Here is a 21013-nt window from a genome sequence, read left to right on the forward strand (position 1 = left end):
GTTGGTGTTAGAACAGTTATCTGTAAGTAGAAGTCCCTATCTCATTGTTCAAGATGTTTATAGATCATTGAAGGCAATTTTATGTCTGTGTTGTAGAAGTAGAACCAGCTTGGTTTGATCACACTATTTCATGATGAGAAGGTTGCAGTCTCTACGTGAGAGTTCTTGTAGCTTTCTAGAGGTGTATTAGTTATATTTTTCAGGGAGAAGACAAACTAAAAAATTAGGTCACGGGCCTTTTTCTCTCTCTTGAGCGATAAAGTGCGAAAAAGGACGACTTAGGTTTCCGGTGTGTCACCGCCGAGAGTGGGCCTCACGCCGACTAGCGAGAAGCTATTCCCAGTCGTCCCTTCATCACAATGGCGTCTCATGTTTCCTCCCCGTCGTCGAGCTCCCCTATTGACCCAGGAGGAGCGAAATCTGCAAAAATTTCAGATCGCGAAAGCCATCACTTGAATCGCGATCTGGAGGTGAAGCTCCAATCACCGTCGGGTCCTACATCGATCCCAGCGGCGAAGGTTCCTTCTTACGCGGCGAGGTTCAAATCTTCCCTGAGAAATCTTCGTAAAATCTCAGATCCGTCCTTTCTAGCAGATGGCACGCCGGTAGTGCAAGCGCCGGAGTCGGTGCTTCTCCAAACCTCAGAACTCTGGAAAGATCACGTGGTAGCTCACTTCCATGGTCGGAGGCCGTCGGCAGCGAAGATTATAGCGGATCTGAACCCGGTCTGGGGAAAGTTCGGCAACATCACGGTCCGTACGGTGTCGGATACTTGTGTCTTGATATTCATTCCTTCGGTGCAAACCAGAGAATGGGTATTGCAGGTCGGTTACTGGCAGGCGGATCGATGTGCTTTCTCGGTTTATCCTTGGACTGCAGATGGGAATCTAGCTGCTCAGGAGCTTCTATTTGCCCCAACGTGGGCGGTACTCAAGAACGTTCCACCGCAGTTATATTCTCTGGATGGTATTAGTGTGGTTGCTAGTGGTATCGGAGACCCTCTCCACACTGAGAAGTCTCGGCTTGACCCCTACCACTTTGGTGATACAAAAGTCAAGATTGAGATTGATCTCTCAAAGGCTCTCCCGGAGGTAGTAGAAGTGCGAGACTCTCAAGGAAATTCAGTCAGAGTTAACATTGAGTACCCTAGCCTGCCTCCTAAGTGCATAAATTGTGGAAAGTTTGGTCATTTGTTGAATCGGTGCCACAAACCTTCCTCGAAGATATTCCAAACTCAGAAGCAAGGAAAGGTGGTCAGTGTGGTGAAGGCTGTTAAGGAGGTGTCTCTAGCTGCGACATCTCAAGAGGAGGTCTTGGTTGGCCCGGTGGAGGAGGTCCAGGAGCAGAAGAGTAGTGCTAGTTCGAGGTCTCGCCGTAGGTCTCGTTCTCGTGCGAGAGCAAGAGCGAGAGCGCTGAGCTCTCCTCCAGAGGTGGTGGGTGCTGAGTTGGGGGTTCAGGTTGCTGAGGTTACAGAACTTGAGGAAAAGTCTGTGGGGGTTAAGGATCAGAAGAAGGTAGTTGACTCAGTTTTGGCGGTGACTTCATCAGCTTCGGAAGAGAGTCAGTTGGAGGAAGGTGAGATTAGGGAGGAAGTTGAAGTTGTTGATTCAGTGATAGCCGAAGGAAAGATTGCTAGTAAAGGAGAGATTTTTAAGGAAGAAGAAGATTCGTCTGTGTGGTTTACTAAACATTCGAAGAATTATAGGCGTGCTTTGCGACAACATGAGCTTTGGAAATCCTCTGGAGCGGTTGGTTCTCCTCCGAAATCTTCTAAGCGTCTTGCTCGAGGAATCTCCTCGGGTAGGATAAAAGGTTTTTGATTTGGTTACCCCAATTATTGTATATATGAAGATTTTCAGTTGGAACATTAGAGGTATGAATGGTGTTGGTCGTCAGAGAGTAGTGCGTTCTTGGTTGCAGAATTTGGGTTCTTCAGTTGGTGCGTTTTTGGAGACTCATGTACAGGAGGAGAATTTTCTTAGTGTGTTAGGGGCGGTTGCTACGGGTTGGAGGTTCGATAATAATTACTCAGTTGCAGCAGGAGGGAGGATTTGGATTGTATGGAGTCCTTCTTTGTCAGTAGTGGTGTTTCTGAAAACGGATCAGTTAATTCTGTGTGGGGTTATGGATCCAGCTTCTGGAACGAGTTGTACAGTGGCTTTCATCTATGCGCATAACACTGAAGCGGAGAGACGTAGCTTATGGAGGGATCTAGTGTCTATCTCTAGTAACCCCCTAGTTTCAGCCTCTCCTTTGGTAATTCTTGGCGACTTTAATCAAATTCTCACAGCGGCAGAGCATTTCTCAATACACCCGTATGACCTACCAGTTAGGGGTATGGAGGAGTTTCAACAATGTATGGAGGATTGCGAGCTGTCAGATTTGGACATTAGGGGTACCTTCTTTACTTGGTCAAATGGACGAGTTGAGGATCCCATACTCAGGAAGCTGGATAGAGTAGTGTGCAATGAAAAATGGCGTGAGAGCTTTCCGGAAGCCATTAGTGTTTTTGAGGAGCCGGGAGACTCAGATCATTCCCCAGCAGTAGTGACTTTTTCTTCGGTACCACAGATAAGGAAATGTAGTTTTAAGTATTTCTCCTTCATCTCCACACATCCAAGCTATCTAGTTGAGATGTTGAAGACGTGGGAGGAGGTTATTCCAGTCGGGTCGAGGCTCTTCTCGCTGGGACAGAGACTAAAGAAAGCCAAAGCTACTTGTAGACGGTTGAATAAAGAAGGCTTTGGGAATATTCAACAGCGAGCAAAAGAAGCTCTCGATTCTCTAAAGGAAATTCAGTTGCAGCTTTTAACTTCCCCCAGTGACTCATTGTTCCGGCAGGAGTTTGTGGCTAGGAAGAAGTGGCAATTCTTTGAGTCAGCTCAAGAGATTTTCTTTAGTAGAAAGGCAAGGATTCGGTGGTTGGATTGTGGAGATGCGAATTCTAAGTTTTTCTACAAGGCGGTAGTGGCCCATCAGATTCGTAATTGCATTAGTTATTTGTTGGATGGGGGAGGCAACAGAGTTTTTAATCAGAATCAGATTAAGGAAATGGTGGTGGCATTTTTCCGGAATCTATTGGGATCACAAGATGGTATGCTCCAGGACATATCAGTGGAGGAGTTAAGGGGTCTTTTGACATATAGGTGTCCTCAGGAGATCTCAGATCAGCTAGTGTCAATCCCTTCAGAGGAGGATATTAAGACGACTTTGTTTGCCATGCCAAAGAATAAAGCGCCGGGTCCTGATGGATTCTCTGCAGAGTTCTTTTGGGAGACGTGGGGGATTGTTGGAAAGGACTCGATTGAAGCGATACATGAGTTTTTCTCATCAGGCCGTTTGTTGAGACAATTTAATGCTACCACAATTGCTCTCATTCCTAAGGTTATAGGAGCGGACGAGCTTACAGCATTCAGGCCGGTATCACTTTGCTCTACAATCTATAAGGTTATGGCTAGGCTGTTGAAGAAGAAACTGAAGCTGTGTGTCTCAGATATTGTTCAGAGGAATCAAGTTGGGTTCGTCCAGGACAGACTACTATGCGAGAACGTTTTGTTAGCTTCAGAACTGGTCAAAGATTTTAATGATCAGGGTCCGACAACAAGAGGTTGCCTAAAAATTGATATTTCAAAGGCCTATGATAATCTTAGTTGGGACTTCCTCTTCAAGGTGATGCGGGCAGTGGAGATGCCAACCACCTTCATCGATTGGATCAAGGAGTGTGTTACGACACCTTCATATAGCATAGCAATAAATGGAGAACTGCAAGGGTTTTTTCAGGGAAAGAAAGGTCTGAGGCAAGGCGATCCCATCTCTTCTCTTTTGTTTGTGATAGCGATGGATGTGCTGTCCAAATTATTGGATAAAGGGGCAAGGGATGGTCGGTTTGGCATTCATCCTGAATGTGAAGCACCTCTGATAACGCATCTAAGCTTCGCTGATGATGTGTTAATCTTCTTTGATGGTTCTGCGGAGTCGCTACGTGGAATTCTGCAAATCTTAGAGGAGTTTCGTCTGATATCCGGTCTGAGGATAAATAGACAGAAATCAGAATTATTGTTGGACGGTGGCAGCTCAAGTAGATGTCGAGATCTAGCAACCGAGATGGGTATTGCCCAAGGAGCTCTTCCCCTACGGTACCTGGGGGTTCCCCTTTCTCCCAAGAAAATGACTCGCTCAGATTTCCAGCCTTTGTTGGATAAGATTGCAGCTAGGTTCAATTCTTGGACAGTCAAACATCTGTCTTTTGCAGGGAGGTTTCAGTTGATCCAAGCAGTCATCTATTCCACCATCTCATTTTGGGCATCAATGTTTATCATTCCCAATGAATGTGTGAGGATATTGGAGCGTATGTGTGGAGCCTTTTTATGGAATGGGGCTCCTAATTCAGCTAGGGGAGCTAAGGTAGCTTGGGAGTCAGTTTGCACTCCTAAAGAAGCAGGAGGGTTAGGCTTGAGGAGACTGGCCGATTGGAACAGAGTGCTTGGTCTGAAACTCATTTGGCTCATCTTTGCTGCTGGAGGTTCCCTGTGGGTCTCATGGGTGCGAAGACACTTAATAGGAAGAGAGAATTTCTGGCTGTTAGATCCCTCCAGAAGGGGGAGCTGGATTTGGAGAGCTATTTGTAAGCTCCGGCCTTTGGCAAGACCGATGGTACATTGCGAAGTGGGGTCTGGTAATACAGCTAGCTTTTGGCACGATAATTGGACGTCTCTTGGTCCGCTGATAGAGTTGGTGGGAGATAGAGGACCTCTGGTCACTGGGCTACATTTTGATGCGGTGGTGGCAGATGCGTTAACCAGTGAGGGGTGGTGGCTGGATCGAAGTAGAAGCAGGAATCCGATAATCCTATTATTGAAGAACTGTCTGCCAAGTGCACAGGAGCTCATCGATTCTGAGGCAGATGATAGATATGTCTGGTTTCCAGAGGCTGGGCGTGGAACAGGCAATTTCTCAATTGGCGATACATGGAGAGCACTTCATCCGTATCCAATAGAAGTGTTTTGGCACAAAGTGGTGTGGTTCCAAGGTAGAATACCGAAGCATGCGTTCCTAACTTGGGTGGCTGCACGGGACAGAATGGTTACAAGAGATCGCCTTATTGGTTGGGGATTGTCGGTTCCTTCAAACTGTGTACTATGCGCAGGTAATGATGAGAACCGGCAGCACCTGTTTTTCGATTGCTCCTTTAGTAATCAGATTTGGATGTTCTTTATTTCTCGGATGCAGCTTACTCCTCCACAGGGGTTTGATGAAGTGTTGAGATGGCTGAAAGATCCATCAAGAGACAAGAATGTGATCCTGATTATTAGACTCATTCACCAAGCTGTAGTCTACTTGGTTTGGAAAGAGAGAAACAAGCGTATTCACACAGCTGAGGTGAAGCCAGCAGGGACTCTGATTGCAGAAATTCAGCAGACTGTTAAGCTCCGTTTAGATCTGTTGGCTCGCAGACAGTTAACTCCAGCAGGACAGGACTCTGTGCTTGCTACTTGGATGTCCTTCTTCTCAGTCTAAAGTGTTTGAAGTGTTGTGCAGGGAGTAGATGTGGATTGGAAGATGAAGGGGATCTCTTTTCTTTATTTGGATTAGTAGAATTGTAGGCGCTAGCTAGGCCAGGGTATATATGTTTTGGGCTTGACTTTTTTGTAATGCGTCTGATATGAATGAATAAAAGAATTTATTAAAAAAAAAAAAAAAAAAAAAAAAAATTTTTCAGAATGGTATTTTATTGTGGGTTCTGTAGGTTTCAGTATAGTCTCCTTGTGGCCTGTGATATAATTAGTCTTTGGAGCTTAGTGGGTTGTATGTTTGTATTCTAAGCCGGTTTGACTATTCTCCATTTTTAATATTACATCCAGATCACCAAAAGAGACTATAATCGCGTCTGTTCATTTAGATAACTTCTGGAAATGGGAGGCTCGTGCCAGAAAAAAAAACAGTATAGTTAATGGAATGTTCTTATCGTACGTAATTGTCTATTTTTATCGTTAAATAAACATCTGTTGCCAAAATAACGTTCTATTAATTTTTTTTTGGGGGTCAAATATATGCAATAGTACGTTCTATTAACGTTCTACTAATTAATATTCGATAACTATAAGTTCAATGTCGAGTCTCAAACAATCACTTAAACATAAAAATGCAATAGATACTTCCACTTCTATTGCATATATTTTGAAGCATGTGATATTTCATATTACTAATGTTATATGTTCTGATTTTAAGTTTGGAAAGATTTTCAAACTTTTTTCTTATAATTGAAAAAAAAACACGACAACACGTTAATCAACTGCAAGCTTATGAACTATCGTCTATCACATTGTCACATAAACATAGAAATTAAAACCTGGTTAAATAAACTAATAATTCTCTTTATTCTTCTAGTGTAAAGTGGTAGACGTTGTAGTTGTTAAACCTGTTCGATCAAAGCAGCTTGAACGACTTGCTATAATGTTGTTGTTGTGTAATTTGTACGTAAGGTGAAAAGAAGAATGATCAACGGTTGAGTTTGTAATCACAGAAACTGAAATGGACACTAATGCAGACAAAAAAAATTGTTTGCCTACTCCTGCGACAGACCGTTCAAGTTAATTTATTTTTTTAATAACAAGCACAATCTAATTTTATAATATATACATTTTGTTGTGAACGGCCACAAATTAAGCAAGAAAATATTAAAGAACAATGTATTGAAGCAAATACCCGTTTAGGGTTTCTTATTAATTCACGAATTTTTTATTATTGTGTGAATGAATAATTTTACAAATCCTTAGACCCATATTTATAGCAACCTCAGATTCTGATTTTCTTTTTTCTTTAGGAATACATACTTATCTAGAAAAAGTAAATTTCCTAAACCTAGCAGCTTCAAAACCTGATTTTCTTCGTCCGAAACACACAGATGCAACGCATTTTATTTACGTGTATGACAAGTGAGCCTTAAAACTATCACTATGATTGAAGATGAAATAGTTGTTTATTGGATGGTAGCATTAAATTATATAGATGCGCCATTTTTTAATTCTCCAAGCAACGGGACCCGAATATCTGATCAGATGTGTTTCTCTAGTATTATTGTATGGCAATTGTTTGTTGTTCCGATAGCACGTGGTATCCCCCTTTGATCTGTGACTACTAGCTAAATTACGGAATTATGATATTATGTGGTTTCTATTAGCCATGAGGATCTGTGAGACTTTATGATGTCCAAAAACAAAATGATAAGGGAGTTGGCTCGTATTTGATATGAGGTTTCATTTCATTTTCTATTGGAAGTTGGTAATAAAACAGTCCTTTAATTTGCAACCCAGAGGTGTCCATTCAAATCATGTAAGACAGTCGTATGTAACTGTTGGACGTTCAGCTTGGTTTGATATGCTTTTTTGGTGATGAAACGTTGAAGCCTCAACTTGATGGTTCTTGAAGTTTTTGGGGGTGTATTTATGGGAGCTAGTGAAGTAATTGTAGAATGGTGTTTTATTGTGCTATATAAGTTTTTGGTATAGTGTCCTTGTTGGCTTGTGATAGTTACGTTCGTCCTTTGGAGCTTAGTGGGTTGTATAAGCCGGTATCACTATTCTCCACTTTAATATTACATTCAGATAACAGAAAAAGGACTACCATGGTTTGTTCATTCAAAGTACTCAAATTTGACAATATATCATATATGGTATTTTACGCTCTTATGTAAGTGTTAATGAAATATGTCCACAAGTTCAAACACGTGTTGATGAGAGAGGAGCTACCAAGACCAACTTAATGTTACTCCTTATCTTGAAAGCAAGATTGATAACATACCTTGTTCTCTGTTTCTCGCATCTCTTCCATCTCCGCCGAAAAGACGTCCCACCGCGTCAATCTCCTGCTCAGCCACAAACGTCGAAATATCAAATGGCAGAGTACCTAAACAGAAGAAGATCGTCAAAGCTTCCTCCGAGTCTTGCCTACTCCGAATCGACCTCCCAAAACAAACCAAGATACAACTCAAATTTAAGACGACAGATATTGCAGGAAAATGAAAGGAAGACAAAGAGAGATAGAAGGACTGAGGGGAGGCAAGTGGTCGCCGAGCTTGATTTGTGGACCTTGGATTACGTCTGTCATTTGTTTGCATGCTTATCCCCGGCCACAACTTGATTTGTTGTGACTACTATTTTAATGACGAAACGATATAACACGGATCCAACATAAATACAGCTTCTTTACATGTTTGCGTGTTTAAGTGTTTTCGGCTGGCTGATTTTCTTCTATCATTAGATGTCACAAAAATTCAGTATGCAAATAGTGAGTTAATTAGGTTATTATGAAAAAAATTAGCATGTTGTGATATTATACCAACTAGTTGTTCTATGTGCGGGCATAATCTTATTATTAATTTAAGTCTTACTAATCTAAAATCAACGTAATAAATTATTATTTATATTTTTAAATAGTTAAATCAAACTATCAAAGTATTTATATATGTCAAATATTTTTCATCAAAATATATATTTATTATTGTGTTAAATTTTTCAAAAACACTCATATCTTAGAAATAGTTTAGAAAATATATTTATATAAATATTTTTGCTTGACTAATATTTAGTTATAAATTATGTTGTATCTTAATTTTTTAACTTTTATAATAAAAAATATTATTTCTAGATAGCAACACAATATATATAAGAATTATTTTTTAATATGTTTTTGATAATATTATATTATTTTATAATCAATTATTTAATACTTAATATAAAATATAAATTTAATATTATTAAACTAAAATTCGTTTTAATTATATATTAAATTCATTAAGGATCTTTTGAAATTAAAAATTAGTGAATAAGTTAGAAACTAATAATAAATCAATAACATAGCTAAAAGCTTTAAACCTAATAAAAATATGATAAATAAGAAAAATTAACTGAATATTTAATATAACATATAAATTTGATATTATCAAAATAAAATTTGTTTTCAATTATATATAAGATTTATTAAAGGTATTTTTTAATTAATAAATTAATGATCAGCTAAAATCTCCAAATAAATCAATGATTTAACTAAAATTTAATAAAGCATGACAAATAAACCTAGACAAATTAGATAGCTCAGCACTCGAGATCAGACCTAGCCTCCTTAGCCATCACCTCCAAGAGCCACCGCTCTCTCGTAGCTTCCACTGAGCTCTGCCGTGTGCGCTCGCTGATAAGTAACACCGAGGCATCTTTTTACGTATGTTCCTGAGCCAACCCCACGCTGGTTCATCCTCACTCCTAATCTTCATCGGCTGAGCCCTATCCCGTCGAACCCTAAACAGGCTCCGGACTTATCTTCTTTCGTGGCGGTGGGTCATGGGGTATAGGAATGAAAAACCGCAAACGCACTTCGGATGTCTGGTTCCTTGACTGTTTGTCTCACACATGGCACGGCGTCCCGTCCATGAAGATGGCTCGTGCTTCAGCATCGGTAAGTCTTGTAGACGGGAAGATACACGTGTTTGGAGGGGTGGAGGATTGCCCAAACTCGGCAGACTCAAAAGAGGTGTTCGATCCAAACACTCAAACTTGGGAGTCATGGCTTCCGTATTATGTTGAGACTAAAACATATGCTCTGGATATCCAACAAAGTGTGGTGCTAGATGATAATGGTCAAAGCTTCTACATCGTGCCAAGTGATAGCATATCCCTTGGAGAAACAGATTCTAAGCAGCCAGGACACCGAAAAGATTGGTGTGTCATTGGGAAAGAGTTATACTGTCGTGGTACTCGCGGGAGAATATTGTGGTGTGATCCACGGAATTTGGAATGGAAGAGAGTGAAGGGTTGGGAAGAGCTTGATTATCTTTTCTGGTGTTGGGTACACCGGTGGGGTAAGCCTGCCAGGCCTGTTGAGTTTGATATCGGCAAACTTTGTAGCAACTCTGCGGGAACATTGTCATATTCTGAAACAAGCAGCTTGACGATATTGAGGGGAATGTGGAGCTTTGGTGTGCTGAGATTTATGTGGAGAGACGCAAGGGAGGAGAGGTTTGGGGGAAGTGTGAGTGGTCTGATGCTGTCGTCAAACTTTATCCTGAATTCCTGATTTCTCACACGCATATACCGTTGAGGTCTTATATGCCTGCTTCTGTCTATGTCTGAAATTCATATCTTTATCATCTCTTTCTCAATGGAATGATTTTGTATATAAATTGTAGATACAAAAAAAAAACTTTTGAAACCATGCACCCCAAAAGAAAACTATTATCATGTTTTAAGGTGTTCCTTTATCTTTCGAGTATGCATTTTTCTTCTTCTTCTTCTTTTCCTTTGCAAATTGTGAGTTTAAGTCCCTGTGAATATCTAGCATGCATATGTTGTCTGGTATTTCAAGAGTTATTATGTAGATATATGTTGGAAAGTTCTGAACATATAATTTATCAAATTGAACATTCATGCAGAACAACAAATGCTTGGTTCTTTATAAAAGACATTTATAGAAATGACTCCTACGACAACTCAACTCTCTTTACTTTTGCTATTTCTTAACGAGCATGATATTTTTCTCTTTTTTGATCAACCGGGAACAATGTAATCAATAATGTTCTAGTATAAAACTGGTTTAAGTTCTATTAAATTATGCTAGAAGACCATATATATAGTATCTGATTAGGTGGCAGCATAGAGATGCTTCAGGTTTCACATGTCTCCTAGCATTGGGACATTGTCTGATCAGATGGTTTGTCGAAGTCAAATGCTTGGAAATTGTCTGTTGTTATGAAATTGTAATCACTTTCTAATTCTATATTACGATTTCGAAGTTCATGTCTGGCTATTTCCGTGTTCACAAGTCTTACATTGATCGTACTCAAATGGATCTCCAGTTTCCGTAATGTTCTTTTGCAATAGTTTAGTGACACTAGTAAAAAAGATAATACAAATTAGGGCCTGTTTGTTTCTCCATTTGGATGGATCATCCGGATGAAGATGAGAGTTTTGTTTGTTTAGGCACTAAAAGTGTAATTCATTCAAATGGATCATCCGGATGACTTTTGGAAATTTAGGCTTAATTTTAAAGTTCATTCAGCTGAACCAATTTGGATCATTTGAATGGAGATGGTTCATTCAAAATGGTATAAAGTCTATTATGCCCCTAATGTAATTCACAAATTACAAAAAAATGTTTTCAAGCCAACACCCCAAAATACATTTTCCGCCAAAACACAAAAAACATGTTTTTTCCGCCAAAGTCGCAAAACGAATTTTCCCGCCAAAATTGCAAAAACGTACTTTCCCGCCAAAATTGCAAAAACGTACTTTCCCGCCAAAACCAAAAAAACGTGTTTTCCCGTCAAAACCAAAAAACGTGTTTTCTCGCCAAAACCGAAAATTTGTATTTTCTCGCCAAAATCGAAAATCTCGTTTTCCCGCGAAAACCGTAAAAATGTGTTCCCGCCGAAAACGTGTTTTCCCACCAAAATCGCAAAAAACGCATTTTCCGCCAAAATCGCAAAAATGCGTTTTCCCACTAAAAACGCAAAAACGCGTTTTCTCGCCAAAACCGCAAAAACTTGCTTTCCCGCCAAAACAGCAAAAGCACGTTTTCCCGCCAAAACAGCAAAAGCGCGTTTTCCCGCCAAAACAACAAAAACGCGTTTTCCCACCAAAATCGCAAAAATGCGTTTTCCCGCCAAAAACATGTTTCCCGCCAAAACTGCAAAAACGCGTTTTCCCGCCAAAACCGCAAAAACGCATTTTCCAGCGAAAACTGCAAAAATGCGTTTCCGCCAAAATCGCAAAAACGTGGTTCCCTCCAAAACCGCAAAAACGCGTTTCCCGACAAAACCGCAAAAACCTGTTTTCTCGCCAAAACTGAAAATTTGTATTTTCCCGCCAAAACCAAAAAAATCTCGTTTTCCCGCCAGAACCGAATAATCTTGTTTTCCGTTAAAACCGAAAAATCTTGTTTTCCCGCCCAAACCGCAAAAAAAAAGAAAACTCGTTAATTTTGAAATAATTCTAATGTAAATATATTAAATTAAATAATTAAATATAATATAGTTAAAATTAATATCAAACATATGATTAAATCAACATAAGGGTATTTTGATAATTTGTTTGCTAAACTCATTTGAATGGAAATGAAAATAAAGAAACAAACATAAGATCCATTTAGATGATTCATCTAGATGAGCTATGTGGATGGACAAACAAACAATCACAAAAATCTGAATGGATCATTTGAATAGATCATACAAATGAATCATTTGAATGGAAATGACAAATGGTGAAACAAACGGCCCCTTACAATGAAATAATTTGTCAAATTAGTCCTAGGTCAAATTAGTCCATCACAACATTCTATCTACCATTAGTATATATATTAAGTTTGTAAGAGTCACATTTTAGAACAAACTCTAAAGAACTCAAGTCAATCACATAGAGCGTTTGTATTCCTTAATTGTTTGTAAGTGTACAAACCATAGACCGTTAGAATTGTGCTGTATTTTTAGAATTGTAGGGCTTATCATCACTTGGCTAGAACTTTCTGTAACAGTTTATTATAACTGTATGATTAATCATCTTTAAATGAAGACTACATACTGCATCTACAGTTTTTGAAAATTAAGATTGTTTCTCTTCCCTAAATTACATGGTTGATCCTTCCCTAATTCTATATTACGATTTCGAAGTTCATGTCTGGCTATTTCCGTGTTCACAAGTCTTACATTGATCGTACTCAAATGGATCTCCAGTTTCCGTAATGTTCTTTTGCAATAGTTTAGTGACACTAGTAAAAAAGATAATACAAATTACAATGAAATAATTTGTCAAATTAGTCCTAGGTCAAATTAGTCCATCACAACATTCTATCTACCATTAGTATATATATTAAGTTTGTAAGAGTCACATTTTAGAACAAACTCTAAAGAACTCAAGTCAATCACATAGAGCGTTTGTATTCCTTAATTGTTTGTAAGTGTACAAACCATAGACCGTTAGAATTGTGCTGTATTTTTAGAATTGTAGGGCTTATCATCACTTGGCTAGAACTTTCTGTAACAGTTTATTATAACTGTATGATTAATCATCTTTAAATGAAGACTACATACTGCATCTACAGTTTTTGAAAATTAAGATTGTTTCTCTTCCCTAAATTACATGGTTGATCCTTTCATTAACACCTCCCCCCCCCCCCCCCCCCCCCCCCCCCCCCCCCCCCACCACAAAACTACACTGATCATAGAAACTAAATACAGCTAACAAACATTAGAATTGTATAGATGATGATAAAAATACACATAGCTTCTCAAACAAAAACATAAGAACTGTCGAGGAATCGATGAATGGTAAAAAGACAAAACGTGGGTTGAACAAATAGTTGAAATTTGCATCGTCTAATCCTCAATATTCATGCATCTACAGTTGTCTACCATTGACTATCATACTGCTACAAATTCTAGACTTTCCTAATTTTTCTTAGGAAGTTACTAAGTAGGTGGTAATAGATTGATATTATAATACATTCTTGGTTGAAAAGCAATAATTTATTAAAATCTCATTTTTCATCATTAAATATATTATTTTGTAGGATGAAAAATAATGAAGATGTATTACTAATTGTCTACACAAACTATATTAATCATGATTTTAGTTTATAACTGAAACAAACACCACATAATCAACAGAAATAAATATTTGACCTAAGATAAATGAAAGCAAAATACTGATAGAAAGTATTTTTTATTATCAATAAAATCGCGGAATGGCAATTTTTTAACACAAATTATATGTAAGAAGTTATACAAATGATAAAATTTGAAAACCACAAATTATGAAGTCATTCCGCGTAATACAGTGTTTTATATGTTATAGTTTTGCAACTAGGCAATGTTTATCTATTATCTGAATTAATAGAATAGACTAAGATTTTCTTGTTGGATAAATTATTAACATAATGATTATATACTACAAGTAATGTCATGGTTCCCCACTCTCTTCAAGCCATGATTCTTCGCCCATTCATCTTTACCATCACAATTTTTCTATACCTTGATATTTTGTTGTGTATTATGTTTGGGAAATTATATATTTGCGAATGTATATCCATCGAGGCGCTTCTCCATCAAACGGAAGAAGAGCTTCCCTCATATTTGTTTCCCTCACATAAAACTAAAAAGCGAGAGTCTCTGTAATCTTCAGGTACTATTGATCTTAATGAAAACTCTTTTATATTCTTCACGATAAAAATCATTTATACAACAAATGTTATAGGATTCATGTCTTATTTGATAGTTGTAATTTTGTCTCATATGTTAAATTAAGTATTCTTAACTTTAATAGTAACATAGCTTACTAGCGTTCCTATGTTAATGAGATGGATCATAGATTGTTGAAGTTTGAGTGTTCATAAAATTAAATCTGTTTCCATGGGATAAACCATCATATCCATACTTTCCTTGCTTTCTTTCTATATATGTTTTCTACTTTTCTTATATTCTTTATCAACTACTGAAACTTATTTATTATTTTCTTACTTTTGTAATAGATAGGGAGTAGTGCTTTTATTGAGCTTCTTACAGTAGAAATAAAACTTTGATAAGCATTTTGGAGTTGGATTGTGATCTTCTCCATCAACATTCAACAATGGCAATGAAGATGAAGGGCATCTACAAAAGCTTCAAAATGGTCTCTCAATTATTTGGTATAAATTTTTTTTTTTTGGTAGGAAATATTTGGTACCATATTATCAGTTACTTCTAATCTTATTAAACTACATTATATAATCTATCAAACTTTCTCGCAACGTTATACCATATAATCAAATTTTATAAGTTCCAGCCATGAAACAACTTGTTCAAATTAATCTTATGATATAAACTAATAAAAGTCTAAATTTCTTAAGTTCAAGTCTTCCCCAAGCCAAAATCATTTTCCGGTTCATTCTCTTAGCCATTATGGTCCATGTTACGTTATTCATTCATGGGAGCATTCAATTATATCTCAGAGATGTTTAATGTGATGAAATTATTTATTAAAGAAAAAACAATTTGGTCAACAGTTGTGAAAGAACGAGACATGGAAATTGGGCACCCAACAGAAGTAAAACATGTGAACCATGTTGGCTGGGAGGTATCCTCTGGCAGTGCACCTGCTTGGGTAAGCTCTGTCCTTATTTATTTTTTCTGTCCCAAACAAACTACTTTATATGTAGACACCGAATATACTCAATAGTGATATTTAGTTTCTGCTGATGTTTATTTAAAATTGAAATCCTTTTGGTGGGTGAAGTTAAGTGAGTTTAAGGCAGAAGCGGAGCCTTTGTCTCCAATACCATCATCTTTTTGTCATGCAAGCAATTCGAAGTCTTTATTGACCACTTCTTCATCCACTGGTAATATCTTTACTTTTGCATAAAATTAGTTCAGTGTAAGAATTCTAGTAAGAGTTTTAATCAATGGGCTTGGATATTTATATTTCTGTTAAAATGCAGATTTTGATCAGAGATTAAGCCAACCATTTATATCAGATAGGCCAAGGGATGTGCCTCCCATTCCAGTAGGTCTATCCAAGATTCAAAGTAAGAGCAAGAATAGGAGAAAGTATTCATCTTCAACATCATCACCAAATCCAAGTTACCATCTCCAAAATCTTCAAGATCAACGGGTATCTAAATATTCGTTCAAATCAATGACATGTCGGTCAGACTCTAATGCTTAAAGGTAAATTCAAAGGGGCAATGAAAAACAGAAACAAAGCTTGTGTCACAATATGTATAAGGGATATTTTGGTAGTTCCCGTGATTTTGTTTCTGCTCAGACTTCTCGGTTACACTCTAATGCATAAAGGTGAATTCAAAAGTGCAATGAAAACAAAGAATCAAAGCTTGTGTCACATTGTGTATAAGGGACATTTTGGTAGTTCTCGTGATTTTCTTTTTCCTCAAAATTTTTGTGTTGCCCAGCACCGGAGACCGAAGACCCACATGATGACCAGCGCAAGCTAGGTCTTTGATCACTTCGATCTCTAGTCTGGACAACCTCACACTCGGTTATCAAAAAAAAAATATACAAATGAAAAGAATATTAATGAAGTATCCAATTGGAAAGAATATATATTAATTGCGGTAAGAAATTATTTAGTTAGTTATAACTAGTTTTTCCATTCTTTTTTTTTGACAACTTTTTTCCATACTTATTAGGGAAAAAAAATATTAGGCTATATTTAATAGCAAAATAAGTAAGTAAGTAAGTAAAAACATGTTCTCTCTTTTATGAATTCTTGGTTAAGCTCTTTTTCTTTAAAGAAAAACAGTCTTGAATTTGTTTCATGTTTAGTTACTTCAAAAAAAGTGGGTATACAGTACAAATTCTATAAATTATTAATGTTAATTTTTGTAATAATTAATTTTAAAATATACTTTGTATGTAACATAAAAATAATTGATTTAATGGTTATATATTGATTAAAAATTAGAGATGGATTTCATTATGATTAAAACAAATAATATAGCATTTTTTATTCATATATTAATTCTTATTTTATTATTTTATTGAGGTTATATATTATATAAAAATAACAAATTATTATCTTATTAGTAGTGTTATATATTGAACTGATATTTTCGTGTGTATAAATATTAATTTATAAGTTTCTATTTCTCTTTGATAGAAGCCGAACTAACGACCATGGTGCTTTTAGTTGCCTAAGACCATGTTTTTTTTTATCCTTGAAATAAATTCAAATGTTTGGTCTCCAAACTCATTATGGGAGGAAAGAAAAAAACAGAAGACGAAAACAGATTAAAGCCTACATCAATAGGTGCTTGAGAGATAAATACCTTATAAAGGGTGAAATGTGTAGAAACCATGATTTCATACTTCCTTAAGAGAGACAGTTGCAGTCTTTCTTTGAGTATGAAGATGGAGAATTGGAAGCATCTTCAAGAATGATATCATTGAGTCAACTTGGACTTCCACGAGCTATATAAGATTGAAACCGTCCATGTTTATCGGGGCAACTTTAGGAGTTTCTTAGAGGGGAGACCCACAAAACACCAAAAACTCAAACAATAGTCGACTTTATTTGGGTCTTTGTACTGTTCGCAGACCCCACTGATACGTGACTGCCTGTGATTGGTTAGGTTTTAAATTTTTTTTGTTGTTTTAATTTTTTTTTATTCAGACAAAAAAAATTTAAAAACCCAAAACCTAAATCACCGATAATCATGCTCTAAAGGCCCATATTGGGAACTCGTGTTATCGTATTTATACCAAACACATACACTATACATATCTTGTAGACAACCAGACTCTTAGAAGTACATAATCTGATAAAGAAACGTAGTATGTAGTAGCCTGAGGCGCCATCAAAAACATGAGGCCCAGGCTTAAAGTTTTGACGGCCCGATACAATCCCATTTTAAAAATTGAAGAAATGTGTGGAATAAATAAGAGAAGTTTTCTAGAATGATTCTACAAAAGTTTAAGTAAAACCTCAAAAGTTTAATTAATCTACCCATAAAATTTAGATTAGAGGGGTGGAGTTTTAAGGGGAACAAGGTGGGGTTTATAAATTTAAAAATAAATAAATAAAAATTAAAATTTATAATAATTTTTTTAAATAGTTTTACTAAAAACATTTTGGATTCTAAAATAAAATTTTGACTTTTTTGAAAATAAAATTTAAAATAAGTTTGAGTTCAAAAACGTATAATTCAAAAATAATAATAATAAATCTTTTTATTTTTATTAGTTATTAAATAATTATTTATATTTAAATATCTCTAAAATAAGGATAAAATGATCTTATATAACGTGTTCAAAAAAAAAAAGATCTTATATAATGAATCTCTTTGGTCATTTTCTTCTTTATTGACTATTTTAATGAGAAATTTAGAGTATTGCCAAATAAACAATACATATATATATTAAAACTTGATTGAAATGATGAGATCACAACAAACGATTTAACGCCAACCTAGTTAGGCTCCTTTCGCTAAGAGCATCTCCATCCCCACTCTATAATTTACTGCAAAATGGAGTGGAAAATAGTGTAGTGAAGAAACAAAAAAATAGATTACTCTATAAATGGAGAGATTTTTTTTATTTTTTGTTCATGCTCCATTTCTCACTCTATTTTTGGAGTAAATTATGGAGTGGGGATGGAGATGCCCTAAGGGCATCTCCATCCATACTCCATTTTTTCCTCTAAAATGAAGTAAAAGTGAATATGGAGTAAGGAATACTCCAACCCAACTCCATATCTCACTCCATAATGAAAATTACTCTATAAATGGAGTAAACTATTTTTTGTTTGGTCATCACTCAATAATGGAGTGAGAAATGAAGTAGGATTGAAGCAATTTTACTCCATTTTCACTTTTACTCTATTTTGGAGGAAAAAATGGAGTTTTACATTGGAGATGCTCTAAGTTCAGTTAACGCATATTAGTATATTACTCAATTTTGGTATCTGACAAAAAAAAATACACGTTAGTTCTTTTAAAATGATGTATCATAAATTTAAACATAAATCTTTCAATGATAATCAAACTAGAGGCACATGCTGACTATGTTGAACCAATTGTATAAAGTAAGTATTTGAAATTCGTTTCCATAAAAAAAAAAGTATTTTGAAATTCTTTTCAGGTCATACATATACACTTGATAATCTCATGCAATTAAGTCATATTGTATCTATCATTTATCTCCATATTTTAGAGTACTGGTTTTTTTTTTCTTCGATAATAACCAAAATTAAATTGCTTCTTAAGAAAAGAAGGTACTAGTTAAGATTGTGTAATTATAGTTTCTTTTCTGATATATTAATCTTTTTAGAAAGAAAAAAACAAGAACAAATCGATATATATTTTCAGAAATGGGCTAGGATTCAAAATTACTGAAAGAATCATTCATTAGACTTTAGAATTTAATAATGAATAAATAAATATGATAGAATTTTTGAATTTTGATTTTGGACTTTGGCGTTTAAAATGACAATAAATGGGATATTTGGTACGCAGAAGTCACTCTTTCCCACTAGTACGACGTTCCCAGTTCCCAGAACTCCAAGGCGTTTCATCTTACTATTTCATATGCCCAATCACCCTCGCGGTGTCTACCAAATAACCCCTCTCTAATTCAATGTACCTTTACACATCCTGCCGTTTTTCTAAACAAAGTGAACTACCTGTCGGTATATCGGCTACTGCATTCGAGCAACGCATGTTATTTGTGGACGCTCTGCAATAATACGGTTTTGTGTGGTTTCTTATTACGAATACATATACAGTTTGTTGAATTATCTATGCATATTATAGATATACCCTAGAAAGGAACCTACAAAGCATAGAGCAACATGTATATAATTTAATCTGATCTACACAGTTCATAATCGTTATAACAACAGTGATTAGCTTAGCTACGTTAATAGTGTGAATCAGTTCTGAAATTTTGATAAATACTTTAAACACGTAGAGCGGGGAATCACACAGACGTGGTGCATATTAAACTATTATTCATTTTAATATCAAACGATCAGCATACTTAACGGAACAAGTTAAAGTACTTCGTCGTCATCCATTCTAAGCATTATAAATAAAATCGAAATAAAAATGATCGAAGCCATCCAATTATATCTGGAAATTCACGAGGAAGACGACAAATGCATGAAAAAACACAGCTATGAATAATCTTTATGATAGACATTGTAATGATAATCATGATTGGATGAATGAGTGCATGGTTTAGATCACATTAAATGTGGATATAAATTAGCATGAATGTAGACTTGTAGTGCACCCGCTTCACATCATCCATTTATTTTACTTCAGACATCATTTATTTCTTTTAAGATGAAAATTTCATTTTACATAGCCAGTCTAATCAACTATTGCATAAGCTGGTGCAATATCAAACCTTGATGTAGGGGTCAACTTTGCTAAATACGATTACTGTGGTTTTCCGAACATATAATCATACGTACTACTATAAACTAGGGCATTTTCAACTGTAAACAAAAACTCGAACTGGAGAACGAAAATTCACCTTTCGAAAGAACGATCGTCATGTCAAATCTCAAACTTTTCAACAAAAGTTCAACCTTTTCTATATAAGACAAATGTCAACTAACCTTTTCCTCCAAACCAAGAGATTGTGGGTTGCTAATATTTAATACTCCATATAAATATCAATATCATATTACATGTATATATGCAGGGCTGTACGTGACAGAAACATAAGACCCTAAGTTATTAAATATGTTGGGAGCTTTATTATCTAATCTATTAAAATAGAAGTACAAAAATAAAATATGCATGCCACTAAAAATATTACTCCAAAATCAAATTTCTAAATAAGAAGTTATGGCAACAATAATTAATAAAACTTTTATTATTCTGTCTTATCCTATTTTATTAGATATATGTGTGTTTGGAAATAAATGTATTTTGTAATTAAATATATACATTCTATGGTAACTATTTTACTAATTCCATAAATACATAATAAATGGGATATACAACAATTTTATTATACGTTATCGTAAAATTTTGATCCGTAAAAATTAGTATATCAGCACTTTTATTTTACATTATCATAAAATTTTGATCCATAAAAAATAAAAAATATATTTGTGTGAATATACATGTCATATTCTAAAAATATTGATGATCTAGTTGATGGTTTACAAAATAAAATAAAATTACTCAATATAAAATATAAAATTATTGTGTTTTGTCATATTAAATAATTATTTAAGCGGATAATTTTTAAAATATATATTATCACTTATACAAGTAAATATTTATTTATAAAAAATAAAAAAATCAAGCACTAGCAGATTTTCTTATATATGCAGTTTTCCATTTTCCTTTTTGAAAATGTGTTCTATGAAAAATATTATGTTTGTATATGTGTGTGAGAGAATTTGTAAAAGTGAATCTTGTCAGCACCTTGTCAAATTAAGATTAATTTTCTTATTTATAATCGTGGTGTCGTGAATTGATTAGTTGTTTTTATAATAATCGATGTTATTATGGATATCGAAAC

General features: G+C 35.6%; 1 protein-coding gene and 2 pseudogenes across 1 annotated transcript; all 3 read left to right on the forward strand.

Moving 5' to 3' along the window:
- The first annotated feature begins 359 nt into the window (after positions 1-359).
- Positions 360-1820, forward strand: LOC106358605. Its single transcript, XM_013798434.1, has one exon. It carries the CDS (start codon positions 360-362, stop codon positions 1818-1820), a length of 1461 nt encoding a protein of 486 aa, XP_013653888.1.
- A 7176-nt stretch (positions 1821-8996) lies between these two features.
- LOC111200266 lies at positions 8997-11132 on the forward strand (annotated as a pseudogene).
- Positions 11133-13898: 2766 nt separating this feature from the next.
- Positions 13899-16740, forward strand: LOC106351868 (annotated as a pseudogene).
- The last annotated feature ends 4273 nt before the right edge of the window (positions 16741-21013 follow it).

This window comes from Brassica napus, chromosome A1 (assembly GCF_020379485.1).
Source record: "Brassica napus cultivar Da-Ae chromosome A1, Da-Ae, whole genome shotgun sequence".
Lineage (NCBI taxonomy): Eukaryota > Viridiplantae > Streptophyta > Magnoliopsida > Brassicales > Brassicaceae > Brassica > Brassica napus.

Coding starts and splice junctions, on each gene's coding strand:
- LOC106358605 (XM_013798434.1), top strand. CDS start 360: ATGGCGTCTCATGTTTCCTCCCCGTCGTCGAGCTCCCCTATTGACCCA.